Genomic DNA, 24820 nt, shown 5'->3' on the forward strand with positions numbered 1-24820 from the left:
AGCCGTGACTTTTATACCTAGGCCCTTCCCTCGAAAAAATAAATAAAGAAGAGTTATTACGTCACAGCGTATGCTTCAGCGGAATATCAAAACAGCGGCCCGGGGTGCAAAACGCATCAATGACAGCGACCCTCTACCACACAAAACAACACCATTTATCTAAACACCTATCATGACAGGGCACCCACAGCCAAGTAACAATTACAAATGAATTAAGTCGGCACGGCGACCTACATTGAAAATGACTTAGGCCTACCTTTGATGATCAAATCACTTAAACACAAAGTCCATCCTCCTGTCCTTTTGGATGAAGCACTTGATGGCGGGGTCATTCAGCTGATCCTTTTCCACTCCAGTTTATCATTGTAACTCAATCTTGAAAATGACTCGGTTAATAATTTCATCACTATGATGTCATCACTATCACTGAAGTGAGCCATCATGAACGAACTTATGCTGATCATAAATCTATCGATCATAAATCTATCGATCAGATTTATGATTAGAAAATTATAAAAGTAGGGTAGACATGTGGATATTATCCGGCTGAACAAAACGTGCATTTATCTAACAGGTTCGTTTCCACAGACCTTATTTTGAACTATTTTGCAAAATCCTATGGAGAAATCCCGTTGCTTTTTTGTCGAGGGAATCCATGCACAGGCAGATTTTAGGACGCGTCACTGCACACATGCATAAACTTCACAGCAGGCGGAACTTGTCATAAAGTCTGCGAAAATAAAGCCCACCCATTTAGAGGGAAGATATGATTGGTCAATTGTACTGTCATTTGACATTACTCTCTTGTTGAGTTACTATTGCGGGCCCTCTGTGAATTTACAGCAGGACCACCAATCAGCTCCTATCTTCACAGTAACTCACATTCAAACAGAAACTGAACAGGCAGATTCGAAGGATTTATTTCTTTGGAAATTTTATTTTAAATACAATTAAATCAAGTTATTTTGGTAAAACTAATGAAAAAAATTATAAAAAAAATATTGAAAGAAATATGTTTGTTTTTATGTTTTCAAATATAATTTTTTAGAATATCTTAGGCCAGGGCTTCTCACCAAACTGCAAATCAATCCTTACCGAACCCTGTGTCCCATTATAAAAATTATACAAAATAAAAACATTCTGATATATTTTGTGCTTGGACCAGAAGGGGGCCCCCCAAAGAAGGTAGATTAAGAAGGTCCACAGCATGAAACATCCTTTAATTTACTGCAACGACACGTCGGGAAACCCCCTCAAGGGGGCCCCATGCATAGCGCAAAAAAACTTTGAGTACCCCTGTCATAGGCCCTCAGAGAGGGCCCTGACGGCTCGCCACTGATAACAGAGTTTTCATATAGAGCTGCTACGATAGCTACTAGAGTGTATGACAGCTTCCGGTTCCGGGGCATTCTGGCTACACATCACTCATTCACCAATGGGTAATGTTTAGATGGATTTTTAGGAACTTCCCCTCGATTCTATAGGCTCTAACGGTTAAAAAGAGGTGTCAATCATCAAAATCGACCGACGGGGGCCAGAGATATGGAAAATGCACCCAAATGACCCCAGAAGTGGTTTTTCTTTTCTAAATCTCTCTTAAAAAGGTCAAATGTCATTTATTTTGCATCAATCTCAGTGTGCGAAAAAGTACACGTCCCACCGTCCGGGACGTGTTATTTACAATATCGGACAAGTAGATCTTTGAATTGACTTGTCCGCCGGACAAGTGACGTTTTTCGCCCTGATTTATTGACAAATGATTGATAAATTCAGTTTACAAAAGGCAGAACTCATTCGCAAATTGTACGTGTCCGCCATTGTTCGTTTAGAAATGTAGTTTCGGTTCTGCTTGTCGATTCCTAAGGAAATGCATCTCGCCGCTTTCTGTACAGTTAACGGGGCGGGCGGAGCGGAGCGGGAAGTGTAGCACAGTGGCAGGGTTGGGAAGCAAAACTCGGTTCCGAGTAGGAACAAATAACAATTGTCCGGTCCCGGGATTAATAAGAGTTGTGAGGCCAGGAAGCGAGGCCGAGCCCCGCGGACTGCAGCTCTCTCTATGCTCCGTATCAGCTGATCGCTGCACGGTGCAGCTCAGCGTCTCTCTCTCTCTCTACACACAGCAGATCCGCTGCCCGTTTAACAGCCGCATCTTTGTCAAACTTTCTTATGTTCTTTCTCTAACACGTAATGAAGGTTATTAAGCGTTTTAGCTCATGTGTTTGTAAAAGTAAATAAATGCGTGCAAGCGTCTTTGAGTTGTAGAAAAGCGCTAAGCCTATAGGCTATACATATAATGTATTATTATTATTATTAGGTTATGTATGTCCTATGTGTTGGACATGTGTGGTTGGACTCTGTCTCACAGGCAGGTTGCAGTGTAACATCAGAGGACACTGGGCCAATTGTACATTCTCAAACTGCACCACTTAGAACTAACTAAACAATGCAAAGATTATTTTTATATAATTGTATTCAATAACAATAAGAAATTCAACAGTATGAAGTGATTTGTAAATAGGAATACAGATTAGGACTTAATGTTTTCATAAATATATTTTTCTCCCAGTTTGTCATGGGACTTATTTTTACCCTCTCAAAGAACTGGAACTGAGAACCGAAAATAACCGGAATCGAAAAGCAGAACCGGAATCGTTAAAATCCAAACGATACCCAACCCTTTGTGTGATGCAGTACAATCTTACCGCTCACTTACGTTAGCGGTGTTGTAAAAACCGTGGGAAAATGTAAAATACGATGACGAAGAAGAAGATTCCAGTGGCCCCAATTTTTGTCCATTCTGGACAAGTGAAAAATGTATTCGGACAAGTAAATTGCCAAACTCACTTGTCCATGGACAAGTACTCTCTAAAAACTTTTTCTCACACTGAATCTTGATACAGGGTACTTATTATATGTTATAGTTTGGATTCCTAAAGCTGTTAGTCTACTATCCCATCATTCAAGGGTGGTTTTCACTATAAGTAATGTTTTTGTTTTTTTGACGGACACTATAATTTGTTCAATCTGAATTTACTTTAAAATAAAAAACATCTATATTGATTCTGACTTTTCTACATCCAACCCACAGGTTTATCATTGCTTTGAGAAAATATATTATTAATTTACCCCTTTTTAGAAGTGAAAATATAGTCATTTGTTCTGGGCATGTCATTTTCGAGCCTGAGGACTGAAAAACAGGCTCGGGGCTTAACTGGTTAATAAAAAATGGACCTCCTCCAATTAGGTTTTCCCAGCCAGGCAGGAGATTAAGATCATGAGCTTTGATGTTTCAAGCCCTCATATTTTGAAGTTAATTTAAAAAAGTTTATGCCACTTCATTTTAATCTCCACTTTTCTCTTCACAATCCACTTTTTCCCTTTTCTATCTCACTAGTAATAAGAAAAACAGTCCTACTGACCGTGTGTAATACTGATTGAGTAAAAAGGTAAGCTGTGCCAACTAAAGAAATGGACCCCTTGTGAATTCCCTACATTTATGCACTCAAATAATTGTTTTCCAAATTGGCTCCTTCATTTATTGTGTATAGCCCCCCTGGGCCTGAACAACCATTACTCATTGAGAAAACAATGCACTTACAAGATATAAAAATACGTTTTACAAGGTTAAGCTCAGGCTAACTTTCAGTCATCTGGTGCTTAATACAAGTTTGGACAAGTAACACAAAATGTCGCATCGACACAGTGAGATAAACTACAAAATGTCTTTAACCCAAGAAAAGTAATGTTTCAGTTAATCCTGTCCTCATATAAAAATGAAATTTCTCTGACATGAGTTGGAAAGATCCATTCATAAAATATCAATTTAATTAAATAGTTTAGTACAGGGAAAACATTTGATTTAGGTTACTGCTGTAAAAGGTCCAAGTAGTTTTAAACCAAGGCTTCACAATCTTTTTCCAACCTGACTTTAGTTTATCAAGCAAATAATATAGTACACCAAAGCATTCATTTTTAAATTGAATTGATGTAGCTTATCCATTCTGCTTACTTTGAAGAATATCTGACCCTATTTTACCAAAGACTGAATGGAAATCCAAGGGGTACATTTTCTCTTTCTTGATACTGTATGAATGATATGGCATATACCAAAGTTTAGTAGAACTCCAAAGGAAGAACACTCAAATAGGTATGAATAAATAAACTGAACAACATGCATTTCAAATAGCAGAAGTTTACTTGGGGAGCCAAAACCTGCACAGATTCTTTAAAGGAGGTGTAAGATACATGTTTGCAGGATGAAGGATATTTTGTAACTGTCTTCAATATATTCCAAAAGAAATAGATAACATCAATACATATTTATTTAGAATATGTTTTTATAAAGTCACTCATTTTCATGTATTATACATTTTAATCAGCGTTTCCGCCAGGGGGGCGTCTTGCCGTCATTTGTCAAGAAAATAAAATAATTCGAGAGAAGATCAAGAGTTTTTATCGCTTGAAATGACGAAAAGGAAAAACGACAAGGACATCCCTCTATTGGAGGGGCAAAGGAGTCTGGTGGGATTATTTTCAGAGTATTGCTGATAGTTTCCCCGACATCGGCGGTGCCTGCCACAGGACAACACGAAACGTGCACGATTTGGACGCGATGAGCGGGGGGGTTCTAGTGGAGCATGTGCGTGAACGAGTGCGAACGAGTGCCGGAGTCTCGCAGCGGTGAAACTGAGGCTCCGTGGTAAACTGTGGTAACATGAAGAGCCGAAAAAGCCGGTGCTTCTTAGAAAGCCGAGCCCAATTATCCGTCTCACTAACGTAAAGAGATATTATCTAGGGACGGTTCAATTCAAAATTCAAGCCCCCCGCTCTCTGGGTGGACGCCCTCTCAGCCCTATTATCATTTATATTGAGAACACGCCTACTTAATGTTCCTGATATTTACTTTTGCTCAAAAAACTAATATTCTCAAATAAATACTTGATTTATCATCATGATGATATTTATAGCTGCAGCCCTACCATGATTGTTGACTAAGTCAATCCACTGCGTATCCTTCATACTGTCATGGCTCTGCTGCTTCCTCTGGCTCACAGCTGTATGAGAGTTACTGGAGGTCTTTGTCACTTTGTGTTTGTGTGTCTTTACTCGGGGTGCATGTACTGCGTGTGGTAAATCAGTGTGCTGCTGATGTTTATATTCAGCCAAGTACTGTCAGATCTGTGTGTTTTGTGTACATCTTCATTCCACTGACACTGAGGGGGTCTTCAGTTGTGGCAAAGTGCTACTGTACTATTGCCTGTATATATTATATGAATGATTATATAAATTATTCAAGGTTAAAGTATACATTGATATTGTATGTTAACATATATTAAGATGTAAAAAGAAAAAGAAAAAATGTAAAAAAAAAAAAAGGGAGAAGGGGTCGGATTAAATAAGTGTACACTTCTTCCGACCCCTTTTCGGACGTGTAATTAGCTAAAGTGTTGTTGTTTATTGATATCAGACTATGATACTACAGATTATTTAATTATTAATTAAATATTTCGTTTTGTTATTGCATTTATTTGTGTAGTACTGTATCATGTCTGTATCATCATTTGTTTCATTTGTATTTTCTTTGGTTATATACGCTCCAAATAAATACATAAACTAAACTAAACTGTGAGTGTCCTCAATGTTCCAAGAAAAGGAACACCATGAAAACAAACAAGTGAGGGAGGATGTACTAGTGCCAATCAAAGTCATGGCTGCAGCCTCTCAAAGTGAGCCAATGAAGTCTTTTGATACTAAACATGTAAAGATAGTGTTTGTCGGCCCATGCATATATGTGCATGTGTGTAGTGTAACAAAGTGAGCATGCTTGGCACCGCTGCATTCATCAGCACAGCCTGGCTCAGCCTGCCTAATGCTGGTTCTCACACACAGCCACCTCTGGCCTGTGTCCAACAACACAGACAGCCAGCTGGCTCGCTCTGTCTACCAGGTCAAATGGTTCCAGTGCCATAGATTGAGATTTCAGGTTTTTTAAGCAATAACACGACTGCTTTATTAAAACAGTTGGGTATATAAACTTGAACATGTTTGTTTACGGGCTGACTGAGCTTTGCTTTACACTATGGGTATTTGTCTTATCACATCAAGATGACAAGATATGTGAGATATGAAAAACAGGACACCGAATTAGCATTGTTTACCAGCCAAATGCAGATAGAAATATGGTAGTGGTTACAATATTTGCTTTTTCTAACCAGCCAAGCAATAATAAGATATTAAATGACTAGTCAAATTTGAAATTTCACTTGCCATTTGGCTTGTGGCTCGTACATTTTGCATGCTGAAAAACAAAGATAGTACAGATAACATTGGAATCAATATAACTCTCATGAACATAGACTGTATATAAAAAGTCAACATCACCGTGAGCCTTAAGTTTGGCCATTTGGCTGTCACCGTCTTGGATTTTTCGTCGTCAACGTCTCGGTTTCTTTTTTTAACCATACATGAGGGTTTAGCTAAGTACAATCCAACACTGAAACAGTCGTATACTTAATGAACTATTAACACAATGTAAAGGATTAAAGTCAAAGTAAAGTAAGATGAAAACAAGGACAACACCCAAACTAGATATTTAGTTGGAAGCAACCTGTCAATCACTAGGTAGATACGCCCTAAAGCATACTCTGCTTCACGGAACCATAATTTAAAAAATATATATATTATGTTGTATTAAAGAAGACTTAAAACTAGTGATTGAGACCATTATCTCATTAAATAATTGTTTACTGGGGAAATAAATCAAATAAGGAGTAGGGTCATTTTCTTGTAGGCTTCTATATAATCTGACTAATTTTTGCAATTATTGAAGACATTTTATCCTGTGTGATTATTTGTCCCAGGAAGTTGTCTGCTTCAAGTAGGGATATGATTGGGGAAAATACACATAAACAAACACTAGAGGCAGAGGAACCCAGAGAGAAAGATGTTTAAAGCTATCTCTGGCTCTGTTTTCAGAAACAGGTTGGTTAATATTTTTGCTGAAATGGAATCGGTGCTCATTTCCCACCCCTTGTAGAGAACCGTAGGTCTCATTTTCAGTCCGTGTTTACCTTGCTCTTTCCCTACTCGCTGACACACGTCTCTGTTCCCAGAGACACTGTGTGTACGCGGTGAGGTTGTGTCTCCTGCCAGTCTAACCTGAAACACATTGAACAGTGAAGGCACCCCCCCCCCCCCAACACTCAGGTCACAGCTGAGCAAAAACGTAAACAACCTTGCACAACTTTCCTGGTACATACAAGCTGAAATTCCCCATCAAATGAGCTAGACCTAAAGTAAGTTCGTAGAGGTTCATGGACTAGGAACTAGGGATGGGAACGATTAATCAAATATTCGAATATTCGAAATTATTCAGGTATTCGAATAATTTTTGGGAGTGATGAGTGATGCCTAAGTTGATTACATATTATCAAATTGAATAATTCAATGTTATTCAATTAAATGTGTTAGTTGACGTCTAAAGGTGTGTTTTGCTCCGCTCACCGGCCCCTCACAGCGGGCAGGTGCTGATCTCTCTCTCTCTCTCGCGTCCGGTTATACTTCACTCGTGTTTATGTCCAAATCCATCAGATCTAGCTAGTTCTAGCCAATGATATGGCTGCTGCCCCTCCCTACACACAGATCACGCAGACTCAAACCTCATCTTAGGCCCAAATGTGGCGCAAATGCGCTCCGCAGCCGTTGCGAGATTCATGAGCGTGCTCCCCCGCCCCCTGTCAACACTCGCGACACATGGCCAGCCTAAACAACAATAAGCGCTGCTTGGCAACTGTGTGTGGCGGCAAAGTACATAGACATTTTGACTGGAGAGATTTAGTTTTGCCGGTATTCAACATTTTACCAGTCATAGTCCGGTAATTATTTACACTCTAAGAAGAGTCCTACACAACAGACATGGCGTCAAAAAGGAGTAATGTGTGGAAATATTTAGACCAGGTTAGTGAGTGCGGTGTAGAGGTCAAACTATGCCAAATTAAACTTATATACATGCTATACTTTGCTATACCCGCAACCTCCGTTCCAGCTGAGAGGGTCTTCTCTACAGCTGGCCTGATTGTGAATCGCCTCCACACATGAAAGCTGTAGGCCTATAGCTGTCAAACTGTGATCACCAGTTCAATACATTTGACAAATTCTACTTAGTTTCTACACTTATTTGAACATGTATGTATTTGTTTCCAAAAATTATTGGAAAAATATTGGGTACAAAAAAATGTTTTTTATAGCATATGTACATTTCGGTTAACCGTTTTTTGGGGGGTCGAATATTCGAATATACATTTGCTTTCAAATTCCCATCCCTACTAGGAACACGGTCTACTATTCCCAGATGCTATTGCAGCATCTGGGAGGTGCATGCTGGGTAAAGCACGGAGAAGATTGTGACCTTAAGGTATAAGTGGAGTGAAGGTTTACTTTTGTAACGGACCTCACACAAGAAAGGGAGTTTCCTATTTGAAGTAAGATCAAATGGGAACTCTGTCTGGAAGGCATTTTCTCCATTTAAGTTTCTTAAAATATACTCGCACCCCCCGCAAGACTTGGAATAGAACAACTAAACCACACATCCTCCCACAGAGTCCCAAAATTAGCCTCCTTTTTAAATGGTAACAGCTGACCTAGTTCTACCTCCTTCGTGTCCTTCTAGACACAGTAGTCATAGCTTTAGATTTGTTTGCAGTTTTAATGTAGTTATAACTGTTTTAGATCTCAGTTGCTAAGGCTACTTCTCCCATTTCTTAGTCAGGACAACAGCTGTAACACTCGCTTAAAATATTTCTATTGCCCTCGTGGCATTCATTGGGACTGACCCTAGGCCCAGTGTGTACAATTGTATTTTGCAAGATTTATTTGAATGACCATTCAGATGTGTGTTGCTCTGTTATGAATCAGGCTAAAATGGTATGCATTTTATCTGAGAGATACATGTTAATATAGGTGTCAGTTCGTTTTTTAGTGAGGTGTACTGTTTTTCTTATAGTCACATGTTTTACAGCATATGTCAGTAGATGACAAATTGTATCCTGTTTCTTTTGAGGAAATAATCAAGCCAACCGAACATGTGGATATTGTAAGGATAGTAACTATGTCTGTGAGCAATCCTGCAGCGGAGGCAGTGGTTGAAATGCACTGCACTTAAGCAAATGGAAGAACACATCTTGCTTGTGTGTGAATCCCCACTCCCTACGGTTCCATTTGAAGAAAAACAAGTGGTCTTAGTGCGGCAGTATGTTGCAGAGTTCATTGTTGATGCACATACTGTACTTGGTGTGCCTATTGGTGTATATCTAGGTCATAGGGCCATCCATTAGTCCTTTCACTGGAGACGGGGGATAACGGGGTTGGGGGTGCTGAGGGAGGACAGATGGGAGTGATGGAAGGATGAAGAGAGTGTCTGGACTTAATCTGGGCCATCATATTAGCAACAGCTGGCTTGATGATGCCTGTCAGAATTACAAGGCTCTCACACTTACACACTCAAGCTTAGCAGATTTTGCAGTTTGCACATTACACGTTTTCTAGTCAAGACCACAAGACATTTGGTTAAAGAAAGTATGTCTTTTAATTTGCATATTATATAATTATTCCCGTATTGTGCAATCTTTTTTATACTAAATATGTGTCTCGCTGTACATTTTAAATCCGTGAAAAGTGTATCAGTCAGGGCACACTTGTTGAATTATGAATATGCATGATGAAATCCCATAATAGAGTTGGATGAAGATTTTTCACAGCCCTTTTTAAAATTGACTGCATTGTTGCGCGCCTGCCGGCATCAGGGGGTTGGGGGGGGGGTTACATTGTCCCTTCTTCTCTCAAACTCTTAATGTTATTTGCTCATGTAAGCTAGCTTTTTACTAGACCCATAGCTGTGATGCTACTAGAACACCACATGGGTAAAAGAGATGTTAAAGAGTAGTTGACAGGGATGGGGTGAGGGGACAACATGCCTCCTATATCAGGGATCCTGAAATCTATGACACTTCCTCCTTAAAAAGCAGTAGTGTTGACAGCGTCTGTGGAAATCTTTTTTTACAAGAGGACCATTTATTTTTTACTTTCATTTATATTGTTGTTTTTTTGGTTCAGTTTTCACACCATACTAGTGTAAAACCGTTTACCCACAGTAGCTCCTGCAGTGCTGCTTTGAGACAGCTGATCTAATCACTATTTTTACTTTAATCTAATAATCTAAACATTGATATAGTGCAGAGTTGTTGAGGCAGAATGTTAGCACAGTAATGGACGGTAGGGCTGAACGATTAATCGATTTGAAATCGAGATCGCGATTTTAAATGATGCGATTATGAAATCGCAAAGCCTGCGATTTTTTTAAACATCTTTTTTACAATTTTTTTTACAATCTTTTTTTTTCTTGTGTGTCAGTCATCCACACCAATCAGAAGTGCTGTGCTCCACATGTACCAGCCATTGTTAATCAATCAGAAGTGGCCCATGATAGAAGGTGATAGACAGATTGATCCAATCACCTGCCAAGTGCTTTTGAAAGTGCCTGCCCTTGCCAAATGGCTTCCAATGGAGCTTTAGACGGTTTGGTGAAACAAAGCATCTGAGTCAGGTTAGTAATGCTCCATCACATGTTTCTATTACAGGGTGAATCTTAAACTGAAGCTTGACTTTAAAGCAACCCAACGGAAGTTTCATGTATGTTTAGTTTTTTCACTCGTAGCTTGGGCTGCGGGGGTGCTAGAGACGGGAGTACGTTGATACGACCTTCCTAGCCGGAGATATGACCGCATTTTACAATAAACTTCCGTTGGGTCGCTTAAAAACAAATATCGCAATTCGAATCGCAATATTTGTCAGAAAAATCGCAATTAGATTTTTTTTCCCAAAATCGTGCAGCCCTAGTGGCCGGTTGATAACTTAAACCCAACACGACACCATGTTCCCAGCTGCTCCAGTGTGCTGTGAATGTGTACTCAATCAATTGAGTAAAGATTTTCAGGCAGTGTTTTTTTGTTGATTTTAGGGTTGTGGATTTAGATCATGTGTAACTTTAGTCCTCTCTAGCAATAATATATAATAAGCCTCTTCTGAGGGCTGACATTTCTTTCAGTTGATTCCAATGAGAATGATTAAAACAAACTGAAGTAAAGTGCCAGAAACCTATTATAGACATTAGCGGGGACAAAAACAATCATGATAAAGACCAAAAAGCCTGTTGTTTGAGAGGATCGTACAGGCAGACGCGGAGTATTTCTGTAGGTTAGTGTTTCATCTCCTCCTTACTCTACAGCTGTCAGACTGAGCAGTTCATTTAGACCCAGTGTAAGAACAAGCATCTTACAGTGGGTGTTTTTGCTGAAAAAATAATGTCAAACAAATATATGGTAGCACAAAGATATAGTTTTAGTCTAGTAAGTCTGTCATACAACAGTGGTAGTATGTTCCCAAGAAATGGTCGTCATAGAAACAATAAAAAAGCACTGGGATTTCTTGCCAGCACCTTTCTACCAGAAAATGGCACCTTGTGCACACAGGCCCTCAGACAGACTAGCCATGGTTACTGTCAGCCACTCTTTCCCCAGCCCAGCCTTGTGTGTCCCTGAGAGAGCATTATGCCTGTTATCTCAGTCAAGCATGTTAACAACATACAGGTTAGAACATGCTCCGTTTTCCCTCCCTCCTCCTCCCAGTTGGTGAAATGATTACTAAAAACGAGCATGCCCCATGGGACAGCAAGACGTGCTTTCACCTCAACAAGGTAACTGTGGGTCAGACACTTTTTGTTGTTGTTGTGTTTTACCCCTCCTACTTTTCAAAGTTCAAGGTTAATGTGTGACACAGGAATGTGTGTTATTGACTGCCCCGCTGCTGTTATCTTTTCACAAGTCGTTCCTATCACTGGGTAAATATTAGCTGAGCACCTGCCTCGCATTGGCAGTTGTAGATTGAGTCTAGGTTCGCCTAGATTGCCAAAGGTTATTTGCATTGTGGAGTGAGTTGTGAGAGTGGAGGTTGAGTATATTAAATGTTGTGTTTCAGTATTAGTTGAAGGTCAGTTAAAAGTTACAGTGGCTGCTTAGAGAAGCAAAAAACTGCTTGAATGTGTCCTTGATTGCCATTGCACAGGATCCCTTTTATATTTTCTCCTTTTTCAATATATTAAATAATCATGAATCTTGAAAACACCTTTCTACCAGCATAATATACTTATTTATACTTATACTTATAATATATATATATATATTATATACTGATTTTAGGCACGCTGATAAATCCGAATGTCCTTTTGCTGTTCATGTTCAGTAATGCTTCGCTTCACAGTAACACTTTCTCACACACACTTTATCTTCTCTTTAATCTGTAAGAAGGCCATTACTGAACTTCAGATGATGCAGTACCCTCATTTTTTCAATATATTTGTACTTGAAATCATTGTGTTAAAATCAAGTATTAAATATTATTTTCTGTCGCCTTAAACTTTTAACATACTCACGAATAGCAGTATTGCAATGAAGCAAATATTGTTAATTATAGTGTGATTTTATAAAATAGATCTCTGATGTTGTTAGATTGTATCTCTCTGGTCAACTGCTGGTGTTGCTTCTGTGCACTCACATATGTGTGTTTGTGAGTAATGCACTCTCAATGCGGCTCGCTCTGCCACTGCTGCTGAGACCGTGGATGAGCATTTTCTCATGTGTAATCCTCCCTTCAGTCTGCAGCAACACACACACACACACACTCACGGCCACGTATGCACATCCACACACTCAACAAATTGTACGGTGTCCTTGGGTGTCATGAAAGGCGCCTAAAAATAAAATGTATTATTATTTATTATGCTTACGTCATTCAACAAACTCCACACAATCACCAGTGGAATGGCTTCCGTTTAGTCTCAACCGCAAAACTAACACGTGAAGCATGCGCGGATTCCACACCCATGCTCAGTCTAGACTGCGTAACATGCTCACACACATAGTGCCAGCGAATCTCCGCCCTGCAGATGTGACAACCAGCTGCGATTGGTCTGTCCCGTCGCTCTGCATGTCTGCCCACATCTTGACCCGCCCTAGGGCCTGCACTGTACGCGGTATTCATTCTCCATATGACTTTCCTGATACAGTTTGGCCGCCCCTCGCAGGTACCGTGGTGTCATTTCAAAGCTTCATGCTCTTTTCCACAAAGCCTGCATCACACTCGGGGTTCCCAGCACTCTCCTACACATGCAGACATGCACTGCAGCATCAGAAAGCTATTTATAGACTTGCTCCACAAGGACGGAAAAAGATCCTCCTTTTCAATAAGAAATAATATTCCATTTCCTCTCTCATATCTTGGTTGTTCATAGCAGCCTCTGTGGACAAAGGAGTGGAGGGCAGGAGGAAGAAAGGCTCAGAAGATCAGAAATGAGAAGGGAGTCAGGAGGCTGAGGGAATGAGTCACAGAGGCAGGGGGGAACAAGGAGGAAGGCAGGGAGTGGTGCGCGTGTATACAGATGTGTATTTTTAATATGTGCATAGACTTTAGGTACTTGCAGAGGGAGGGTACAGTTTGTTAACTGCCAGGGTCCTCAAGCGCTTCATGCTGTTTTCAATTTGAATTTCAAGCATAAGCCTTTGTCAACCCACAGGTTTTATTGTTCACCAGTACGTACACCTTAGCGAACGGCACATTCCTCATGCACTAGAGTAATCGCAGTTGAATGGTGTGGGAGAGCTGCACGATGAATCAGTCTGTGAAAATATTCTATGAATGAATTGTATGTAACGCACGGTTCTAGGTTATTATAATTGATGGCTCGTAGGCGAGACTGCTCTGTAGGCTGGGAGACAGTGGGACTTGTCTACTGTGTTTGTGCACTTAAAGAAAATGAACGGGATGATATTGATCAGAGCGGAGAGCAGTGTGGCCGTGCAGACAGACCCAGGTGGTAGCAGCTGCGCCCCATTAACCTCAGCAGTACACCGTCAGCTCTGGTCAGCCCAGCACCCAGTTGAACCAGCGTACTGTTTAAATCTGTCTGGAAACAGCCGTGACCCTCAGCAGTTGTTAATAACGTGCTAACAATAGTTTGCTACCTCAATCGTTAAATAGCTCAGCAGAGGAGAAAACGAGGCACCAGAGATGGTAGAGAAACCGGGCAAAGTAATGCAACGTCATTGTGGCTCCTTGTGTCAAAGAAGATAAACATGCCTGTCATTAAATCCACAAAGATGTACAGAGGCTTAAAGTCTTGACACAGCGTTTGTCTCTTGTTTACCCGTGTGGTGTCTTTTATGACGCGATGGGATATAGGATTTGTTTGTATATCTCATGATTAAAAACGTAATCACAATGGTATGTTCAGTTAATAGAGAAGCTGTCAAGTGAATTATCATGATCAAATAAACAATAATGATTTTCTTTTTGAAATAAATGACCATGTTAGAAAAAAGACAGACTGACTTAATGTTGCTATTTATTTGTATCCTTTGTTTATTCTTATGGGAGGCTTAAGATCTATGATTACCTTTTTCAGATTGATTTGTACACGACAACACAGGATGTTTACTCCAAAGAAAAGTGTTTCCAGTGTGTTTTTAAGAGCCGTTTAAGGAGCATATTTGGATTAAAGAGGCACATCCGGTAATTGTTTTATCCAGGATAGTCATCCCATGCCGACTTGTGTTTTTATAAGCATTGTAGCCTTACATCTGACTAAACCTCTCTTTGTTGTAAGATAACGACATTAAGCTGCAGAGTCTCAGCATGATCCGGCCCACATCTGCAGGAGCTGCATGTGGCCCCTTTTGTGTGCCGAGATGTGCATATTATAAGTACATGGGAATCCTTGTGGATATCAAGGGATTTACTGAAGAAGCGAGCAATGCCCTGTTGAGGCAGGCCGACAGGGAGGATGGAGGATTTGTGGCAATGATGGTGGGAGTCGTGTTGAACACTGAGTCCCTGTAGCTGAGTGACTGAAGTTGTTTAGAGACACTAACCGTCATATACACTGACAATGTGCAGACTGATCTGCTTGTCACTGCCACACACAGTGCTATTATGTAGACAGGCTGACATGTCCTCGTACAGTAGGTCTTTGTTAGTGTTAGAGAGGAGAGAAAGGGCGGGGGTCCAGACAGACCAATATATACACGGAGAGAGAAGGAGCGAGGGTGAAGAAGAAGAAGAAGAAGAAGAAGAAGAGCTTTAGAGATGGTGACGCAGGGCGAGGGAGCAAATACGATTATATTCGATGGAAGAAAGCTGCAAGGACAGGATGAATCACTTGTATTGTTTTTAAAGCCTAATAATAGATGAAGAAATTCGTGCAAAAATTGTGTTGAAAATGGTGTTCTAATCATAGTTTTCTTTCTTCCTTTCCTCCGTTTCCTCCTTCGTTTCCTTCCTGTTTCCTCTCTGCCCTCTTCCCCTGTAGAGGACGTGCAGGCTGTCAGGATGAAGGAGGAGAATTTGTTCCATCGGAGGTTTTCTCTGTGCCCCAACGCAACCTCCCCACCCAAAATTGACCCCCGAAGCCTCACTCGGAACCTGTCTTATGGAGGAGACAACGACCTCTACAACCTCAGCTCAGGTACCAAGAGGTTACAAACTGACAACAGAAATGTAAATGTCACAAAGTATGATAGTCCAGGTGTGTGCCACTGGAATCCAGTGTGTGTGAAATGATGGTGTCCTGTGACACACCTCAGCTGCGGCTTATTATCTGCGTGTGTGGCTGCCCTGCTTTAATTGTCTGTCCGCAGATTTATTCACATTTGTATGTGACTGTGTGTTGTGGGTTCCCACCAGGCAGTGACACAGACAGGAACGGTCTCTCCATGCTGAGTAATGAACTTAGTCCTGCCCAATCACCAGGCAGCAAGGTAAGAACACAGTTACTGATTGGGCAGCTCAATCTAACTGACTCATTAGGTGAGCTTCTTTCCTTTTGTATTCTACGATGATTTATTTTCCTCTGCAGTACAGATCCTAAGTAGACAAACCTACATTTTTTTCATAAAATACACAAAGCTGTCACATCTGTGGATTTGAAATGGAAACCAGAAGCATTACTTTTGTCAAGAATCGGCAATACCCAACGAGGAATTAATAACATTATTTAAGTCCAGGAACTGCACCAAAGCTTTGGGGTTGAACTTGTCGTGGCCATGGTGGGAACTGTGTCTTTAGCATCACATGCCATGTGTTTGACCCAGACCCTAAATGTCCTGGTGCTGCCTTTGTTGCATTAGTTCTAACACTCTGTTTCCATTCCTTAGTAATACTAATTAAGAGTGGTAATTCAATGTTTCCACTGGCAACTGGGCAATCTCATTTTGTCTCGTTTCCTCTCCTTTTGTTGCTTCGCCTCGCACCGCACGCAATATTGCTTATTTATATGTGGAATAATTGACAGGCGCAGCTGCATCTGTGGCCTTTTGCCCTCTCTTCCATTCTAAAAGCCCTCATGGGACAATAGGAGACTGAGCACTGCCTTAACACTTGCATGTTATCATTTACACAGCGTTGTTATATTGTACTATGCTTTTAAGAATGGCTTTTTTAACACATAAAGATAAGACTTAAGTTATGTGTGGGCTCACCAAAAAATATTGTGATTGTTATTTGTTTAGGGCATTCAGATCAAGTGGTTATGCAATTGAACTGAGAAACGGCAGCAAAATCTAACACTGAGATTTGAATCCCTTCTGATCAGTGGAGCCCGTCAAACAGTAAGGGCCCGTCAAACAGTAAGGGCCCTTTGATGTCTAACCAAGGAAGTTCGTGGGTTTGTGGTCACACTAGCAGCTGCTTTGAAACGGGCCACCCGCCTGCTTCATACAACCTTGTGGCAGATCAGATGAGCTACGTGGCGAAGGGAAGAATAAATCAATGTGGGGTTCAAGAAGAAAGCAAGTCTTGGCACGTGTGGGGTTATATCACAAGAGCTCACTGTGTATTGTTTGGGTGATATGTCTTTTTAAATGATAATACATTTCAAATGCAGTTCTAGAATCTCTGCTGTGTTCTTGCGTAGTTTCTCCCTTTTCTTTATCCAAACTGACTGTTTCCTCTCCTCCCTCCCTCCCCCAGTCTGAGTCCAGGATGTTTAATGGTGTCGAGTGCCCCTCCCCCACAGAGAAGCTGGCCCGGAAGGAGTCTCTCAAGGTACACGAACATCAAAACCTTCACAGTTGTGAAACATTTTAAGCATTATCATGCAGTTTGGAAATACTGTTAAAGGGCAGGTCATGTTTCTCCTCAGTATCTATCCGTCTAAACTCAGTGAAATAAATGGACCACCATATTGTTATTTTAAATGTGTACCCTCTTGTATGTGTCAAATGATCAACAATATATCCCGTTAATGACACCGAGAGCATGGTTGCTAGTGTTTCGTTGACTCTGCTTCCACCTAGTGTTGGTACCCTCAGATCAGTCCTCTGATGACTCATCTGTGTGTCCTTGTTTTTTCTGTTTCACAGGTTCAAAAGCAGAACTACAGACAAGAGAAGAAACGGGCAGCCAAAGAACTGTTCACTGCACTGAAGGACCCCAGTGTTGTCATCATGTCCGACTGGCTAAAGGTGTGGGTGGGGGTTTCTATAAGACGAAGCTGCTACATTGACATCAAGAATAATGCAAATCTTTAGAAACATATTCAGGCTTTGTATCTTCTGCCATACATGCTCTTTGCTGATCATCATTTTAATAGTAATTTCCAAACAAAGTGTGCCTTTTAGCACCTTGCAAGTCAATCCTGTAACAACATCATATTTCGTGTCCTCGCATTATGCTCTGATACTAACATGTCCCCCTTTCTCTTCTCTTGTCCTTTAGATTCGTGGCTCTTTAAAGAGTTGGACCAAGCTGTGGTGTGCCCTGAAGCCAGGAATTCTTCTCATCTATAAGACCCCCAAATCGGACCACTGGGTGGGCACCATCTTGCTCAGTGCATGCAAGCTGATCGAGAGACCTTCCAAGAAGGACGGCTTCTGCTTCAAGCTCTACCACCCGCTGGACAAATCCATCTGGGCTGTCAAGGTCAGACATGTTTGTTGGCTCAGCTGTAACAACACAGACTTTTCAAGGGGGCTTTGTAGTTGTCATGACTGGAGTTTTAAATACAAATTTGGTTTAGTTGTGCTAAATGAAAAATCAGGGTTTAATGCACTGCAGGGTTAAAACAAAAGCAATGTTATCAGTAACCGTATTTCATTTCTGTGCATTTGATATGTTGATTGCTTTTCTGTGAAATGTGCTCTATAAATAGACTAGCCTCTTCTTGTAAGTGTAACCTTTCATTTGTATTCACCCAATAGTTTTCATTTTTAAGTGACTGTAGTGGCTATTTGTCAACAACAATAAAGTTTCAAAAGGCCACTGAGGCACCAGGTATAGTGGATCTTACGCAGATCAGGAGTTGGTAATTAATCCATTGTTCAGACAAGGTGTAGCGGCGATCGCTCATCAAAACAAAGCCACTCATGGAGGTTAGCAGCCAGAGTTCCCAACGCGTGTTGTGGTGAAGGATGAGGTCCACCATGACGTAATTTGTAATGCTTTATTTCTTTATAAAATGTTAAAAGGTTCTTTTAGGCCTATCTAAAATCTTGGTTAACATATCACAATCACGCACACTGTCAACACGGTCAACACGGTTGAAAAACGTGTGGCTTCCTCTCTAACCTCTCATCCCCACTGATCACCTGTGCCCACATATATCTTGATTACCTCCCGTGCTCCCAGGTGCGCAGATTAGATGACGCGTTCACACACACACACAAATTGGCTCCAACACACCGGCCCCTAATTGTGACTGTATAATAAAGTGACAATTACACCAAAACACTAGTGGAGTCAATTATTAATAAAGAGCACGAGTGTCTCAGTCCATACTGTCAGTCAAAAAGGGTCCCGAAAAAAGGAAAAAGTAATCCGAACATAGGGATCTATGTCAGCTATTCATTCAGCTTCCTGGAGAAGACAGATCTTGGTGACTGGTCGTTCCAGTATACTGCATTTTGTCTGGATTTTAACAGACCGCACCAGTCCATGTGCGTCAGGAAAAGTCTTCAGTATTTTCCCTAGCAACCAAGATCCACGGGGAGCAGTAGAGTCTGCAATGATGACGATGTCTCCTGTGACGAAACTCCTCTTCTCCTTTGTCCACCGTTGACGTTCCTGTAACAGTGGCAAGTACTCCCAGATCCATCTGCGCCAAAAGAGATCTGCCAGGAACTGAGCTTGCTTCCAACGTTGTTTGGTGTACAGGTCGCCTCTCTCAAACAGTCCAGGAGGTATCAGGTTTTCCTTTCTGACCATACGAATGATCCTCTCCCATACTCCTTATCATGTGGTTTGTTGTAGTCTGTCCATCCTTCACAATGATGGCGTTCACCGTCGCCTCACCTTTGACCTCTGTGTCTTCCAGTTGCTGTTCAGGCACTCTTTCTGCATAGCCCTTTTGTATGACAGCGCCCAGAAAGTTGACATACTCCTCGTTAAATGTTGCATTTTTCTTGACTTTCCTTTTAAGACACAGAGCCCTTTGCTCAGCAACATGACGATTGTTTGGCATTGAAACTTTCTCTTCTCTGAAAGGTAGTTTCAGACTGTAATGTCCATCAGTGAGGTTGGCGGAATTTTTCATGATTTCCAAAATCTTAACATCTTCTCTGGACATTTCTGGCTGTTCGTCAACTGATCTCTCATTGAAGTTGTGGTTGTATTGCTTTACCAGCAGTTCCTCCAAGCTGGTCAATGATATGTGATTGACTGCAATGGTGGGACAGCTGTTTACAATTTGGCGGTCTCCTCCCTAGCAGGGTTCTGACAGCATAAGGTCCATCATCATTGCTGTTCACCACCTCCCATGGTTCCATGAGTTTTGAGACATTAGCTCCAATTAGCAGCTCCACGTCAGCGTTAATGACAGGAAGTTTCACAGAGTTTAAGTGGGGCCATGCACTTAACTCTTCCTGTTTTGGAATGTTGTCACGAGTCACAGGCATTACAGTTTGTGTGAACACATCAGGTAGCTCATAGTAATTGTTACTGTTGAGTGCAGCCACCTCCAACCCAGAAATGATGTGACTACCCACAAGCTTTTCCTGATTCATTGTTCTCAACAGGAATTTGGATTTTCTTCCTGTCATCTTAAGCTCCCTCATCAGTCGCTCTGAGCAAAAGGTGGCCGTGCTACCAGGATCTAGGAAGGCATAAGTGTGTATCACTGTGCTGCCGTTTGTAGCCTTGATCTGAATGGGCACAATGGGCAAGGCACACTCCTGTCCTCCAGCCCCAATATGGCCACATGTTTTGGTAGAAACTTTGTGATCCTCTGTTGATGTTTCGTGCTGTATGTCCTCTGATGAGACTTCCTTTCTCGGTGAATGGATGTGGAGGATAGTGGGATGTTTTAAATCACACACTTGGCAGTACAGGCGGCTGCGGCAGTCCTTACTCATGTGTCCAACAGCTAAACAACCAAAACAAGCACCCTTTTCTTTCAGAAAACTAATTTTCTCTGTGTGCATCATCCTCTCCATTTTGTAGCACATCTCCAACTTGTGATCCTCTTCACACAGCAGACAAGATATCCTTCTTGGCCTATACGGTAGGCTATTCTCCTTTTGCCTTTCAGGTGCAGTTCCACGATTGACAGCTTCAACAGAAGTAGCAAAACTGCTTCCTTTCTGGCGGCTGCGAGGCTGGGATATGTTGTTTCCACTTATGTATTTTGGTGAAGAGATGGACGTGTCTTGAATGTTTCCAAACAGTGGATCAGAGGCAATACATACTTGTCGCTCAACAAACTTGACAATATCGCTGAAACTTGCTTGATGATGTTACCTCTCCTGTAGCTCGTAAGCAAGGTTTCTCCATCTTTCCCTCATTTTATAGGGCAACTTTAAGATCATCGCCCGCATGTTAGTTGGCATATTCATCTCTGACATGTAGCTTATGTCCTCCATGGCATTGCAGCAAACACGGAGAAACAAAGAAAAAGCTTGCAAAGCTTTAGCATCCTCTGCTTTCACTGGTGTCCATCCAAGCGCTTGCTCCATGTATGCAGTGGCTATTATTTGTTGATTTCCAAAGCGTTCTCTCAAAAGTGTCTTTGCTCTTTGGTATCCCCTGTCGGGTGGCATGTGTTGACAGCTTTTAACCAGTTCTTTGGGTTGTCCCTTGGTGTATTGTTCCAAAAAGTATAGGCAATCAACATTGGTAGCAGTCTTTGCTTCCACTCCATGTTCAAATGCTCGTATGAATGCACTATACTCCAAAGGATCTCCATCAAAGGTTGGTATTTCTCTTGGTGGCAGTGACAATGTTAACTGTTGCTGCACCAACAGAGCTGTGATATCATTTTGCCTTTGCATGATGTTGATAATGTTGCCTTGATTCACGTTACTTTGCACTGAACCCGTATGTTGGTTGGTTTCCTGCACCAAATGTGTGTCAAGATCATGAGTGACTTGTGTGGCAGAGAATGTCTGCTGACATACTTGAGATGACGTGGGATTGAGTTCATCGGCTTTAGATCCATTTCCTTCTGGTATTGTTGTGGCTGTGAATGCCTCCATTGGCAATAGAGTGTTACTGCCACCTACTGGTGGATGGTGCAACTGCTGGTTTGAATCTTTGGGGCGCGCACCCATTGACAGAGCAAAGTTCTTATCCTCTTCTGTAGGATTATGGTACTGCAAGTTTGCATCGTTGTGCAGAGTCTCCACTGACACTACCGCTCTGTTGCCCCCTTTTGGTGAGGGGTTGAACTGACCTTCTGAACCTTGTGGGATGAATTCTGTAGCAGAGGGTCTAAGAGAGATTTTCCTTTTGGCTCTGTCTAGATATGAATTCATTCCATTTGAATCAGCCCTTGAGCTTTGAACCTCAGATCCTCTGTACCTGAGCACATTGGCCTTTGCTGTATAGGCAGCAATTCCACTTTGCAATTCAAGCCACTCCTTGCGTTGTCTGATCTGCTCCTCTTCACACTTTCTGGCTGCTGCGAGGCTGTCCTCTTCACACTTTCTGGCTGCTGCGAGGCTGTCCTCTTCACACTTTCTGGCTGCTGCGAGGCTAAGCTCTTCACACTCCAGTGCATGTTTTTCTTTGAGGATAGCCGCCATAGCACTGAGAGCAGCCGCTTCAGCCTCCGCCTTGATACATGCAGACGAGATGGATGACATGTTGGACCTGTGGCTGGAGCGACCAGCTGATGTGCACGTTCTTCCGGTTACATTAGAAATGCTGTCATTTGGACAGATATCATCAATTACCACAGTTTTGGTTGCAGCATTGACATTTACCACATTATCATCATTTGAATGTGTAAATTGCTCCTTTGTAGTTTGCAACCACCTTTTCATTGTATTCATCATTTCTGGATTGCCGTGCATTCGTGTTTCAAACCATTCATTTTGTTTTATAACTTCATCCTCTGGTATTAATGGTTTCAGGGACTCATGCAACTCATTTAATTCGATAATTGTTTTCACAAAAATGTCACACATGGATTCCACCTCAGACACATTTTGGCTTGAAAGTATCAATTGTTCAACATCCTTTGTTAATTTATGCAGTTTCTTTATCCTTGAATTCCTTTCATGTTGAATTGAAGCTATTTTTAATTCCAATGCTTTAACAGTGAGTTGAGGCTGTCTTTTACCGAGCCCACTCCCTGTATCACTTTGAGTGGCAGGCGCTTTAGGCCGACTCCCCTCTTGGCTCATTTTGACAGTAACGCAGCAGCTGCGTGAGGTTTTATTTTAGAATTGTCGCAGGATTTACCTTTACCCTGATATGAGAAGGTCTTTCACAGCTTGCAACAATTCTTAACGATCCTACCGTGGTTCCTCGTGGCTTTCACAGCGTTCACATGTCAGCAATCATCTGGAGCTGTGTGGGAACGCAGCAGCTCCTTCTTCCGTCCAAGATCCTCCGATTCATTCATTGGAGCCTGTTTTTCAACAAGTGTAGCGGCGATCGCTCATCAAAACAAAGCCACTCATGGAGGTTAGCAGCCAGAGTTCCCAACGCGTGTTGTGGTGAAGGATGAGGTCCACCATGACGTAATTTGTAATGCTTTATTTCTTTATAAAATGTTAAAAGGTTCTTTTAGGCCTATCTAAAATCTTGGTTAACATATCACAATCACGCACACTGTCAACACACGGTTGAAAAACGTGTGGCTTCCTCTCTAACCTCTCATCCCCACTGATCACCTGTGCCCACATATATCTTGATTACCTCCCGTGCTCCCAGGTGCGCAGATTAGATGACGCGTTCACACACACACACAAATTGGCTCCAACACAAGGCATCGACGTTTTTGTGGAATACTGAATAGCTTCCACAGTGACAATTATCGTCTTCAGTGCTCTATTATGCATATAGCCCTTTTGCTTCTGTTGGTAAAACATGACTAAAATGGCATGAAGCGTGACTCATCGTTTCATCCTTATGTTCAGGGTCCCAAAGGAGAGAACGTTGGCTCCATCACGCAGCCGCTACCCAGCAACTACCTGATCTTCAGAGCAGCGTCTGAGTCTGATGGTGAGGCTTGTATGTCCTTGCTTCAGTTTGAATTGTGCTTGTGTATATCTAGCATTTTTGATTAATTATTTTTACAAGCATTTATTGAAGGCGCTCTTTCCCGTCTCATCAGGCCGGTGCTGGATGGATGCTTTGGAGCTGGCTCTCAGCTGCTCCAGTCTCTACAAGCTGACAGCCAAAGGCGGGAAGGAAGGGGAGTTCAGCACATCCTCAGACTCCTCTCACATACTCCACCTGCTGCAGTCCTCCACACTCACCGATGCAGAGCTGCTACAGTAAGTACATACTGTACAGCTGCATACACTGAAAACATCTCGCATATAGTTTATCTCCATCTTACACTTTCTTGTTGTTGCCATTTGATGATTAGTGTTTTCTGTAATCACACTCCCAAGTTGTTGCACTTGCCAATTCACTCACAAGACTCTTGGCACTCCACCAAACACATTTGTGCCATCTTATTTATGCACTGAGAAACTCCCAGCTGGTAGGTCTAAAATATAGTCTCTGTGGTTCTTACTAATCAACTCGAAATAGCAGCTGGAGAAACGTGGGGTGCACCATCCTTGTGAAATGATTTAGTTTGTTAAACGCTTTACAAACCACAAGTGCGATTTGAGATCATGCAGTGCCTGGTGTATATTTGAAAGGGAGCATGTCAAACGTAATGTTTTTACTGTATACATTGCATGCTACCTATTTGGACACTAGAAAACTGCCTCCTGGAAAACCTGAGACTCTTGAGGTGTGTCTGTCTAACCTCTAATCATTTAAAATGCAAAAAAAGATGCAAAATAAGGTTTATATGAAGAAAACGGCAAGTTTTGGTTTCTGTCTTTGGTTTTCCCAACACAGTAACACAATGCCATAACACTAAGAGTTACAGGAATATACATAATCCAAACGGTAATATAAACTTGTTGACTTGTCTGCAATGTCCCTGATGAACTGTGTGAGGAGGAACGAGGCTCACCTGTGCTGTCTAGAGTAAAGTACACAGCACAGGTGAGCTGAGTCAGAGCTCTAGTAAGGAGGAGGAGCCTAAACATCACTCTGTTTGCCTTGCTACCAACCAGACCAGTTTTCACACACTCTGTTCAGTGAGCCAACAAAGTGAGTGGCTCTTTAAGATCTATCAGTTTGAAAATGTCTTGTCTGCCACCAAAAGTCTTTTTTGCTTAGGAACGTTCTTAACCGAGTGAAATTACCCAGTATCTAAGTGGCGGCCTTGATAGGAGCTGAATTTTAGTAATGCTAAAGAAAGGTGCTTCAATCC

The 24820-nt window shown here is 41.6% G+C and overlaps 1 protein-coding gene across 4 annotated transcripts in view; it reads left to right on the forward strand.

The window, feature by feature from the left end:
* The window catches only part of osbpl5 (oxysterol binding protein-like 5), a 56484-nt gene that overhangs the window by 19732 nt on the left and 11932 nt on the right, over nt 1-24820 (forward strand). For 3 of the 4 annotated variants that reach the window (XM_034084762.2, XM_034084759.2, XM_071203476.1), the window contains exons 3-9: nt 15416-15571; nt 15790-15863; nt 17074-17148; nt 17466-17567; nt 17821-18024; nt 23460-23544; nt 23657-23819. In XM_034084762.2, the coding sequence (XP_033940653.1) occupies nt 15436-15571; nt 15790-15863; nt 17074-17148; nt 17466-17567; nt 17821-18024; nt 23460-23544; nt 23657-23819 (839 nt within the window). In that variant the 5' untranslated portion in view covers nt 15416-15435. Of the gene's footprint in view, nt 1-15415; nt 15572-15789; nt 15864-17073; nt 17149-17465; nt 17568-17820; nt 18025-23459; nt 23545-23656; nt 23820-24820 lie in introns of those variants that run through there. The other variant, XM_034084760.1, reaches the window with a different exon arrangement.

This window comes from Pseudochaenichthys georgianus, chromosome 6 (assembly GCF_902827115.2).
Source record: "Pseudochaenichthys georgianus chromosome 6, fPseGeo1.2, whole genome shotgun sequence".
Lineage (NCBI taxonomy): Eukaryota > Metazoa > Chordata > Actinopteri > Perciformes > Channichthyidae > Pseudochaenichthys > Pseudochaenichthys georgianus.